The sequence below is a fragment of the Chaetodon auriga genome, chromosome 20, assembly GCF_051107435.1.
Source record: "Chaetodon auriga isolate fChaAug3 chromosome 20, fChaAug3.hap1, whole genome shotgun sequence".
NCBI classification, from domain to species: Eukaryota; Metazoa; Chordata; class Actinopteri; order Chaetodontiformes; family Chaetodontidae; genus Chaetodon; species Chaetodon auriga.
In genome coordinates this window covers 5,747,667-5,760,033 of record NC_135093.1, presented here as the reverse complement: position 1 = coordinate 5,760,033, position 12,367 = coordinate 5,747,667, and the positions used below count along the sequence as shown (strand labels likewise).

The window sequence follows — 12,367 nt, the reverse complement described above, 5'->3', positions numbered from 1 at the left end:
TTTCACATTTCACACTACAACCCCCCCCCCCATATGTCATGGGCCATGTGGACATGCTTAACTTCACACACACACACACACACACACACACACGCACACACATTCGTTGCTCTTAGGATGCAGGGGAGGCTCGGTGGTGTAAATTCTTTTCCTTTTTTTTCAAAGAGGGATGGGGTAGTCCTCCCGTTTTTCAACTTTTTTAAAGGGCAAGTTCATCCAAATTTAAGGAAGCAACCTCATTTCCAGCCTCTCTCTGGTGCTGTATAATCGTGCAGATACACTAATTGGCCAAAGGTATGCGGACAGCTGGGCGTGACAGCCGAATGTGATTCTTGATCATATCAGGAAGGCTTTCTTAAGATTTTGGCTGCAGGGGTTTTTTCTCCCATCCAGCCTCGAGAGCATTACTGAGTTTTGGCAGCGATACCTGAGCGATAAGGCCCAGCCTGCAGACAGTTTGTCCCAAAGATGTTTGACGGCATCGAGGTCAGGGCTCTGCCAAGTTCTCCCACACCGACCTGGACCTCATTCTGCGTGATGTGGGCCAGACAGGGAAATGCCGCTATTGTCTTAAGTATTACTGTGCTGTAATCTGGCCAAAAGTATGTGGACGCCCATTCATTGAGCCATGGTGGACAGGAACGTCTACATACTTTTGGCCATATAGTTTAGTTTTTTGTATTGTATTTGCAAAGACATGAGATTATCTTCTGTCCCCACCCCCATTTCAGTGGAAGTTAATGGAGTTTTGTTTGTCGTCCTCTGAGACTTGAAAAATTCCATTTGATAAACTGCCTCATTTGTTTCCTCAGAACTTGCTGTGAATAATTTTCATTGGAACTGCTTTCAAACAAATAAATCGTCACAATGAAAACCCTTGACGGCAAAGTCTGTGGATTATAGTAACCAGAGAATTGCTTTTGGAGAGGCACGAAGGATTTTAAAATGCTTTGAGCGCTCAGACAAAATTGAATTCACTTCCATTACGGCCGAGCATTCAGAGACAGAGATCTCCTAGAAATGATGTCTTGATACCGCTAGAAGTGAAACAATAATAGTTCATTTTTTCTGTAATTTGGGTGAAATGTCCCTTTAAGCACTGTGGTGAAGATAGTTGTGTCACAGTACGAGGCAGGGTTAACCAGACCACCATTATCCGCCGTAGTAATCAACTGCAACCACCATCGCCTGTGTGTGCTCATTCATTTCGTCCTCATTCATCCGCTCGCTGACTTTTCCTCTCGGTTATTTCTCATTTTGTTCATTCAGCTGTAATTATAGACCACGACCAGCCCGTTCAGCTTCACTTCCGAGAACAGTGGCATCTCTCTCTTTTCACCTCCTCTCGGCTCCATTCATTCAGCAGACCTTCAGTTCACCCCTCGCAGCGCTCCTGTCACCCTCCTGACCCTCTTTTCACTCCTCCTCGTCCTCCTCTTCATCCTCCTTTCCCACATTGCCCACTCCTCTCCCGCTCGCTCTGGGAAGTCATGTGACTTCTCTGAAGCTGAGCCCTATAAACCAGCAGTACTTGGGGGGCTCAGTGCCTATGCAGCTCTCTGATTGGCTCTTGCATTCAGATGCTGCTTCGCTGCTGGGCGCGCACACACACAAAGCAGACCCCCTGTTTTCTTCTTTCAGGAACAAATGGGATCCTTAGCATTAAAAAAACGCAGTGTTTCTGCGCCTAAAAGCCACATTTTGCAGGGAAAGGACTGTTCAGATTAACGATTAGTCTTTAATAAGTGGGCTGTTCTCTCAAGGTGAAACCACTTGCATGCACATACACACTAAGCCCGAGAAGTGCCATTTGTGTTATATTGTGCTGTGTTTATACCGCGCTGTGGCAGATCAATGGCTGAATGGACTCGGCGCACAGGGCTCAGCATTGAGACTCCTTTAATCCAATTGGATCCTCGCTGAGACGAAACAGAGCAGCCTGACAGTTTTTGGCAGAAAAGCGCCACTGTTCAAATGTCCAGGTTGGACCGAAGGCTTCTGTTGTTTTTAATTTGCAGTGAAAACCTTGTAAAATCTGATGTATAATTTGAAAGAAAATCCAGAGAGCTGTTATGGTTTTAACTCATGGGAAACTTCTTTTTTTTTTTTTGGAGATTGCAGGTTTTTTTCTGGCGCTAATATTGCAGCTGATCATGTATTTGTAGTTTCAGGGAGAGAAACAGTCGGTTAATGATTTATCCAATCTGGAAACCGCAGTGGAGTGCTGATAAAGGAACAGTGCAGCAGTGGAGCCTGTGTGATGTTAGTCACCTCTTCATTATAACTGACGGACACCCTCCCACACACTTTTCCTACTGCTGTCAGTTCATTCAGCCACGTTGACTTCGATTGACAGCGTTTTATGTGTGTGCTGGCAGGTAAACACAACAACTGGTCACGTCATATAAATGCAGCCATTTTCAGGTCTTTATTCTCATGGTCCATTATTTCAGATGGAAATGTACTTACAGTCTGCCAGTCTGTGCACCACTTTGGTTCAGACTGACGTATCTCAACACCCACTCAATGGACGGCCATGAAACGACGCGCACACATTCATCGTCTGCAGAGGATGAAGCTCACTGAGTTTCCCTCTAGAGCCACCAGAAGGTCAAAGTTTTCATCTTGCCTGTGAAATATCTACATTAGCACGAGGGATCGGCACGCAGACGTTCATGTTCCTCAGAGGATGAATCCCCTCATCCTTCCATCAGCGCCACCAGCAGGTTGGTTCATAATGAAATAATGGCAGTAATAAATGCAGTTTGATGTCCAAAATCACTACTTATATACTCCATTAACTACATTTACTATCCACCATTTTCAGCGTCCAAATTCCAAGTGTGAAATCCACCAGCTAATCAGTGCCTTCAAAAATTCCCACAATGCAATGAAAAAGTATTGCTCACCACTTCCTAATGGGTGCCATTTTATAGATGGGAAAATGAATTCACGAGTGTCCGAAACAGCTCACTATAAAATAAACTAAGCTAGACGGCTGCTCGCGGTAGCTTCACGTTTAGCGCGCAGACATCAGATAATAAGGCAATTAAGCGCATTCCCCTGAAATTTCAGTTGCAGTCCACTTGCTAGCTTTTGCCTGACTTTTCAACCGAATCTCATTCAGCATCTGTCTGGAGTTTATGAACTGCAGCTGCTTTAGGCGGACTTGGAGATGCTGGAGAACGCTTTTTTTTTTTTCATCAGCTACTGTTTCCAAAGTTAAAAATGAACGTCTTTATTTCCTTCTCTCATTCCTTATTTCTTCCTTGTCTCTTGCAGGCTACCTTTCCTTCTCACCTCATTTATTTTGCGTATTTCCTTCTATTGTTTGCTTACATGCAAAGTTTGAACTTGCAATGAGGACTTTCACTTTAGCAGCTTGAGCACATTTACTGCTAATAATTGTTAGCTATCGCCGCAGTTAAACTGTGAATCCAGGACTTTTATTTGCAGTGGAGCATCTTGATCGCAGCACTGCTGAATTTTCTTAAAGGACTCGAGTATTTCTCCCATCACTGAGGGTAACTCGTGGGCGCTGCCATTAATTCATGGCCAGAAACCTCTTACTCATCACATACGTATGTGCATATGCTAGTGCTTATACGCATGTGTGCGCGCCTGCTGCAGTCTGGAGCTGAAACGGTATGCAGTCGTGTTTGCTGGCTGAGGGGGACACAGTGACACCTGAGAGTGTTGGAGGGTTTGGTCCGAGTCCACACCGTTACAGTAAGCCGTTTGGCATCCGAGCGCCTCTGCCTCTACACTCGCACAGCTGTGTGCAAAAGCAGCAAAATAAAGTCCACCTCTTCAGTCAAACAAAGCCACCGTGTCTACTTCAACGTGCCTCGCAACCTGTTTTGTTCCTCTCAGGTCATCCAAGGTAGTTTTCTTTGTTCTTCCAGCCAGTAACAGCACGGGCGCACCCATCCATTAGGCTGTCCAGGTGTTACGGGAAAACCATTTCAGTGATGATTTAAGTGAAAATAAAGTTAGTCACGAGTTTCTCATGCTGGAGGGGGGATGGTTGTGTAGTCAGCTTAGAAAAATATTGTGGTTTGAATGTGTGTGTGTGTCACAATGAGCTGGTCAGTGAGTGCAGGTCTCTTTACAGGCTTGCGCGAACACACAAATACATACATGCACACGCACACGTTTTTGAGTGCATTTAACTATCTGTTTGCTTCCCATATGGTTTTTATTGATCCGTGTCCCTGTTATACCCCTCCTGCTCCCTCTCGTTCGCTCTGTCTCTCTCTGTGCGCTGATGGTGAAGGAATGATGGAATGCTGGAGGGTAAATCTCTGGTTTCCTGGAAGCTGGTCTGGCTTTATCAGAAGCGGCTGTGACAATACTCGAGCTGATGGGCCAACCAAACGTCTTTCCTATAAGCGCTGATCAGCCAACAAAAAGCCTTCCTGGAAGAAATAATCAGCAAACCGGAGGCCCTTCCTGGAAGACCACTGTGGACTGCTCGTTGCGGGGCATATTCCTCACCCTTTAATATTCTTTCCACCTTCTACACTTGACAGCGTTGACGTTGGCGCGAGCTCAGAAATGAAATGCATGAAAACAGAAACTGTTAATAACACTTAGATTTTAATCAGGCGGCAAGAATGTTATCGCTCAACCCAGCTCACTTTTTAAACTCTCTCCACTCGCTTCCTCGCATTAACACACTGAAGCTGCGGAGGGGCGCTGCCCGAATTTTGGTGTGAATGTTTTGATTGTTGGCAAACAAGAAAACAAAAAAAAAACAACCCAAACCGAGCTCAGTTGTTCGAGAGCCGGGTGTTGTGCTTGGCCCGGGACTGTGTTGACAACTGTTGAGCTGGACACAGCAAGTCATTACCCGAAAAAATGAATCATGGTGGAAAGACTTTCTGTGAGTGTGTGAGATTCACGAGAGGAGCGAAGGATACAGGCAAAATATTCCAGCCCCGCTAACCAGGCAACTATGGGGAACATAAAATGAGTCATCGTGAGCTGAGCTGGCTTATTTAGACAATGTGTGTGTGTGTGTGTGTTTGTGAGTAAAACTAGATTATTCTGGTTGGATTTTGGGAAGAAGGCTCACTCATTTCTGTTTGTCTGTTGAACTACGTCAGTTTTGTCTATAATTGCCCATTGCTCAGCCTTCCTCTTATAAACAAATAGTGTCACCCACCTACATTCACACACACACACAAACAGCAGCTTTCGACACACACACACATACATTTTTTCCTGTAAGTGTCATTGCAAAATAAGGAACCATGGTGCCGAGTTTTTGAATCATTGTAATTACCTGTAAGGAGGTAAGCTGTGAAAACAGTTGTTAAACATTGTCCTCACTTGTCACTGCCACAGAGGTGTGTAGCTGCCTCATGTTCACGTGTGTGTGTATGGTGTAATACATGATATATGTATTATTATACCAGCGACAAAACTGTCAACAGCTCAGTTTCACATCTCATTTCTGTTCTTTTCAGCCTGAACTTGATGCTCTTTATTATTTTGCTTTATTTTGATTCTGTTCTCTCGAGGTGGAGTCTCCCATCTCTCTCTCTATCTCTCTCTCTCTCTCTCTCACACACACACACACACACACACACACACACACACACACACACCCCTGCTCAAAGACACCTCACTCGCTCTTTCTCATACACACACTACCACCAGTCAAGCCGTAAAAAGTCAACTCAATTAAAGTGCCTCATTTCCTGGAAGCCAGCCTCAGACAGAACAGTAGGTATGCAGGGAATGGGAACTGTGTGTGTGTGTGTGTGTGTGTGTGTGTGTGTGTGTGTGTGTGTGTGTGTGTGTGTGTAAGAGAGAGAGAGAGAGAGAGAGAGGGGGAGAGGGAGAAAGTGAGAGAGAGAGGGGAATACAGAAATGAAGAAATTCACTCTCTGCTTAATTTTACCAACAGCAATCTATGCACACACACACACTGGCTGCACACTAAAACCACAGACCATCATAAATCTCCTCCACGTGGACCCTTTCACCTATTTGACCTCACACACACACACACACACACACACACACACACACACACACACACACACACACTGTAGAGGACACCATCCTCACTCAACCCCTCAGGCAGGATGTATAAAACCCTGCTGCATTCCTTTCCAGTTAGGTCCAGCCCAAAGTGAGCTTTCTACACAGTAACTGCTGTGTCAAAGTGTGTGTGTGTGTGTGTGTGTGTGTGTGTGTGTGTGCGTGCGTGCGTGTGTGTGTGCGTGCGTGCGTGTGTGTTAACACAACTGAGTGTTTCTGGGAATCCCTTTGTTACTGTGTGTTGTGTACATCTGCGGGGCATGTCTGACAAAACCGTGGCCCCGCCCCGTCTTATATGTTCTCCGATGCCTATGGAATTTACCCACAATGCTCTGGCAGAGAAAACAAGAAGTGATGATTGCAGTCATTTTAACCCTATGATGGACGCGGGTCGCCGTCGCGCAGCCCGGTCCGGCTCTTTAAAAAGCCTGCCGACTGAATAAACAGCGCTTTGTTTGACTAGGAAATCCCATTTGTCAGTTAATAATCTGGTTGTGAGGCCAGGCATTGCTGGAGAGCCTGACAGTGTAAGTTCAGGCTCATCCAGTCAATATTGACTCAGCGAAGTAACACAGAAAACAGGAGACACACAGCGAAGTAACACACATGGCAAAAGCATTGACTTTTGTAAAAATAGTGCTCTTTAATATAAATTATTGAAATATTTTAGAAATATAAATATGTGCAACGTTCCGTTTCATTTATTTTTTGTAATGCTTTGTCATTTCAGATATTACAGCTTGTATTTTTGCCAGACTAGTGGCCAGCCTTTCGCAACAAGAGTCTTTATAAAAGACAAATGGTTCACATACACGTGTGGTCCACGGGTGCAACACATGTAAAAACTCGGTGTTGATGTGAGAAAATAAAGACTGAGATTTGACAAAAAAATGCGCATCACTATGGTATATTTCAGTGCTCTTGTCTCAAGTGGCCACATGAGATCACAACATGTTGGGGATGTGAAAAGGCTACCACTCCAATATGGATCACAGGTAAGTACGAGCACTGGTCAAGCACAGACAAAACAGTTTTGATCAAATCCGAGTCTTGTACTTTGTCTTACAAAAGGCTTTTTTTTTTTCTTTTTTTCTTTTTTTTTTTAAAGAATCACTTTAAGGAAGTCTTGTGTTCCTTTGACATTCAGACAGACAAACCCGACTCCGTCTTCAGAGGTAACGATCGAAGGTCGCCGGGGCGAGAAACCTTCGAAGTTACAGTTCGTCTCCTCTCGTATGTCCTTCATGAAACCAGGAGGGAGAGAGCAGACAGACAGACACTCGAACACACCAGCACAAAAAGAAATAAGGAGATGATGTGAGGAAGAGATCGCTGCGAGAGGGTCTAAAAGACAGAATTAAGACTAAGCCAACATGATCTTTTTCACGTGGGGCCTCTACAGGAGCTGCGTCCCGCTGAGCTCGGTCGTTTCCACCAAGCCCGGGACATCAATCACGTCAGTGTTTTTGTTTAGCTGTATACCAGTATGTCTCCTCCCCCTTCTCCCCCACCCTAGCCCCCTCCCCACTTCTCTGTCCTCCTCAGTTTCCTTTTCCTAATCCCATTTCCCGCTCTTCTCCTTCTCCTTCCATCCTTCTCGCCCTCCCCCGTGGTCATCATTCTCCGAGGAGCTTTACAGTGTCGCTGACGTTTTTCCAGCCTGTCTGGATAAAAATAAGTTCTGCTGTTTTGTTTGGTCCCGTGCCAAGGCTTTTGTCTCAGTAACAAGCTTTTGTCTCGGCAACAGAAGTCTGTTTTCTGTCACCGCCGAAGCGCACATGCAACTCCGAAACATAAAGGGGGGCAGGGATTGGCTAATGGAGGAGAGCCAAGAAGCAAACAGGAGAAGGAGAAGATGCTTTGTAATGCTTTTTTTTTCCCCTCTCTTGTTCCTTCGCTAAAAAAGCCTACATGTGGGTCTGTACCTGTGTGTGTGTATGCATGCAGAGTTAGTGCATGACCACCCCACGCCCCTGTATGAGGCAACACTTGCGGGAAGCAGTGATGGAAATGTGTGCGCCACCACAACACACAAACACACACACACTCACTCAGACAAACAAATACTGTACATTCTCTGCAATGAGCCCCTCGTCTGGACTTCACTCCTCCTTCATTCGCCCCCTCTAAGTCTTTCTGTTGTTTGCCTTCTTTCTTTCTGTCCGGTGATCCAAAGCGGTGGAAATGTCAGGTCGACAGAGGACACGTTTCTTCTTTAGCACTTTAAACCCACGGGGATCACTGGCGGCGTATTGATCATGTCGTCGTCATTAATATCTACCAATCAGGTTAATCTTCTACGAGGCTCTGCTCTGCGTCTGAGTCAGTCACAGGAAACATTGACCTTTGACCTCTGGCTTCATCTGCCACTCACTCTAGTGGTCAGCGGTTTGCAAGGCAGGACGGACGAGGTAATCGTTGGTTACCTAAATCACACTCCTCATACCAGACCCCCGTTCTGTGGGAGACCCTCGGTAGATGGCGTCCGTCAGTGTTGAAACAGAGCTGGGATCAGCTGATTCTGGTCTCAGTGAAAAACTGACCTCACACAGGCATCTAAGGCTAACTGGTCAGTATCTGGTGGAGCGCATGTTCACCTGCGCACTGAGAACTGGTCTGTGCCGTCCTCCAGGCACCTGGTCCATGCAGTGGAACCTCTGCAGGGTCCTGTCAGTCATATAGGAGCGTCGTACTCCTCCAAGAAGTCTCTAAGAGTGTGCGGGAGCTGCTCGGCTCGCTCCGACCCCCCCAGGCCTCGGTTGTTCAGGGTCCTCCTGCACATGTGCTGCAGGGACGACAGGGAAGTCGAGAGGGGTCGGCGCAGTTCCAAGGGAATCCTCTCTCCACCGGTGTGGATCAGATAAACGCTGCGTCCCTTCATTTCTGCCTGTCCTGAATTGCCCCCACATGCCCCGTCCCTGCTCCTTCCAGCATCTGGCCCTTTCCCCATGTAGTGCGCTATGAGTTTCAGAACACAATCGAACTGCGGGGGCTCTTGGGTGTTTTGGGGGTCTGGCTGTAAGAAGAAGCCGCCCCCTTCGCTGTGGATGCGCAGGTTCTTGGTTCCTCGAGCCGTCTGGACAGATAGGGTGAAGAAGTGGTGGTGGTCCGAGGAGTCGCGGATCAGGAAGGTGCCGGGCGGTTCAGAGCGCAGCATGGAGCTGGCCTCCCGGCCCCCCACGGCCCCCCAGTAAAACCCACTCTCCTGTAGTTTACGCAATGCACGCATCACCTGTAGCAGGTAGAAAAAAAATGACGTTACAACACATTATTACGTGTTCTCATCCAGGTGGATGTTAAGACGACAGTGAGACACTCAGCGAAGACAGTGACTGACCTGCTGGTAGTGTGCATGCGAGCTGAAGGGCTTGAAGTGATGCGGGGTAAAGGCTGACCCCTGAACCCTGCCCTCCGGAGGGGTCACGCTGCTCATGGCGAGGGGGTTGCGTCCGCTGAAGGTTACCATGGCGCCATGGCCCCCTGCCTCCGCCCGCTGGTCGAGAGGCAGGGGGCCCAGAACCGGAGCGTGGAGGTGCACAGGTGGGAAGGAGTTTGGGGCAGGGGGAGGGGAAAGAGGGGGGGAGTGGGGTGAGGGCGGCGGGCTCACACACCGGGTCCAGGGCCCCGGGGCAGAGGAGTCTGATGCATCCAGAGAGGGGCTGGGAGAGAGCACCTAAACACCGCTGGAGAGACATGGATGGAGCACAGATTAGACACATCCATCTATATATAGAGTGATGCACACATGCAGCAGCAGGCTCCACTGAGGCAACACAGTCTCATCTGAAACTTCATTCATAAACACGGAGCACTCTGCAGCACCGGGGCTCTCGGTTTACCCCCATGAAACGCAGCTATGGCGGCTGTGACAAATGCATAAGGCAAGACCGGGCAGGCAGGTTATATTTAGTTTAAATGAATCCTCGCATACTCGCAGTGAGACTGCCGCTGCTGCACCGTGCAGCCAGACAGCAACTGGATCCTGATTGCTTTCAATTGTCTTCGATCGGGCGTACCGCAACAAGGGATTTCAGAAACGGGGTCACTGTGAAAGAGTCCGGCGCGCTTTTCTCTCCCCCTCATCCACTAAATGACTCCTTATTCCCCGCTCTGCCAGCGATACAGAGGCCCCATTCTCCGGTTTCACGGTGACTGAAAAGGTGTCCCGTCTGGTCTGCTCTGCTCTGATCCCCTGCAGGCTGGGGGAATTAAAGTCGGCTTCACCGGACACTGCGGGATGGCGGTGGAGGCAGCGGGCGCCATAACGCTTCAGGACCGCTTCGGAGCCGCTGGAGAGTCGGCCACCAAATTCACAAATATTGCGAAACGACCCAAAAATTTACACTTGCATCCCGCTCGGCTGCACTGCACCAAGAGTCCAAATGGCCGAATAACATCTGCTGTCCTTTACTGTGCTCTGTAACCCGAATCTTTTCTGTCATTTGGTCCTCTTGAGTGATGTTTAATGAACCTCTTTTGGTGTCTTTTCAGTCTTGTAACTTACCTTGCGGATATGTTCAGCCCCGCACCGCAGCCGCTCGTCGCCAAAGGAAAAGACACGCAAACTACCCGAGAGTAGTGCTAGATTAATTATTAACTCAGGCATTAAAATCCAAAAAAAAAAGGAAAAAAAAAAAAAAAAAGTATCCAGAAAGTGTGCGGCTTTCTTTCCTGAGCGGAGGAATGTGGCGGCGGCGATACGGAGAGATCCCGTCCGTGTGTGGAGGAAGGTTACTGGAGGTTGTTTCAGTGAGTAAAGCCGAGGTTCGTGTAAGGCTCCGCCTCCTCCGTTCAGAGGTTCTTCCAGTAAACGCACGCACGCTCGCGCGCGCATGCACGCACGCTCGCAGAGAACAGACGCATGTGCTCGCGCGCTCGCTTGGCAGATTGCCAATAAATAATCAGCGTGACCTTTGCCGGCCCGTTTCCTGGTAGCGGTGGGTTCCCTTCTTGACAAGGTGAAACAGTTAGACGCTCGACATGAGGAACAATATGAAATTATGTCATGGGCAGATAGAGATGGGATACATCCAAGTACCCTGTAGTATAATGACTGTAGTATTATGACTGCGTATGTGCTAATGGCTGCTATATTCACTACAGGACTCATTGTTTTTACACACAAATAAATAATTAATCTCAATAGTCTGATCCTTTATTTAGGTAAAAGTGGAAGTAACACAAAGTTAAAATTCCCTCATTCATAATTATACTGAATATCAGTAAAATACCCATTTGTGCCAGAAATAAAAGCATGCATTATACTTTATGAGTGTTATATTAATTTAAATCTACTATTTAATTCTTTATATTGGTGCATTAATGTGTAAAATGTCATGTTTTTGCTGGTCAAAGTGGAGCTATTGTAATTTTGGCTGCTTTCTTGGTGGGTAGCATCGTGTTTTATAATGTTATCATATGTTTTGTCTGTCAAAAAAAAAGTTAAAAAAAAAAAAAAGCACAACATTTTCCTCTGAAATCTACTGGAGTAGAATCAGAAAGTAGCATAAAATAATCAAATAATGTACAAGCACTTCAAAATGGTATTGTCTAAACAGTATTTGTTGCTAAATAAATGTTACCACTGTAATAATGTAGTGTGTTGTAATGTATTGTGTGTAGCTTTTGAATGCCATATTCTTTAATTAGCCATTTCATTTAAATAGTTAATCAATTTCCTGTAGTCTCTTATGCTGCTGTAACACGTTAATTTCTCCCACTCAGGAGCAATAAATAAATAAAGCCTTACCTTAAGAGAGTCACGGATCTATTTTCAGATAAGGCTCCACAAGCATAGCTCTTTCATTTTCTTCTTCCTTTCTTCACAACATGACAGATGATTAACATTTTACCTTCCACAGCCTGGCTAATGTTTAAAGGTAAACTCCCTCAGGCCCTCATGTTGTGTCAGGAAGCGTCTGACTTACCGTAAAAGCTCCTGAGCGACAACCAGCTATGCTGCTGCTGCTGCTGAACCTGACCTGAAATACTGGACTCCATTACAAGCAAAAGTCCAGCATTCAAAATCTCACTTAATTACAAGTATGCATGTATTATTAGCAAAATGCACTTAATGAAGGTATCAAAAGTAAAAGCAATTATTATGCAGAAAGGCCTCTGCCAGTGTTATATTGTAATATATTGTATTATTATTACTGGTACATACATATATGTGAGCAGCATTTTAATGTTATATCTGGTCAGATGAGATTTAATTTAGTACTTGTAGTTATGGGGTTGACATTATTATGATTAAGTACTTTGTATACTGTTTGGTAATTTAATATGCTGCACTAAACACGGTGCATTTTAGATG

The 12,367-nt window shown here is 46.2% G+C and overlaps 1 protein-coding gene across 2 annotated transcripts; it reads right to left on the bottom strand.

Moving 5' to 3' along the window:
- Window positions 1–6,693: 6,693 nt before the first annotated feature.
- Window positions 6,694–11,875, bottom strand: socs3b (suppressor of cytokine signaling 3b). Of its 2 annotated transcripts, none has more exons than XM_076760758.1 (3): window positions 11,801–11,875; window positions 9,389–9,734; window positions 6,694–9,283 (listed from the first exon to the last, which is right to left on the bottom strand). In XM_076760758.1, the coding sequence occupies exons 2-3, from the start codon at window positions 9,515–9,517 to the stop codon at window positions 8,726–8,728; spliced, it is 687 nt and encodes a 228-aa protein (XP_076616873.1). In that variant the 5' UTR covers window positions 9,518–9,734; window positions 11,801–11,875; the 3' UTR covers window positions 6,694–8,725. The 2 variants fall into 2 exon arrangements, with proteins under 2 accessions (XP_076616873.1, XP_076616872.1); XM_076760757.1 differs by lacking the exon at window positions 11,801–11,875 and adding an exon at window positions 10,556–10,823.
- Window positions 11,876–12,367: the final 492 nt, after the last annotated feature.

What these genes read in the sequence shown, in the direction of transcription:
- socs3b (XM_076760758.1), bottom strand. Translation starts at nt 9,517, where the DNA reads ATGGTAACCTTCAGCGGACGCAACCCCCTCGCCATGAGCAGCGTGACC. An exon ending in CGCATGCACACTACCAGCAG is followed by an intron (nt 9,284 to 9,388) that starts GTCAGTCACTGT and finishes TACCTGCTACAG; the next exon opens with GTGATGCGTGCATTGCGTAA.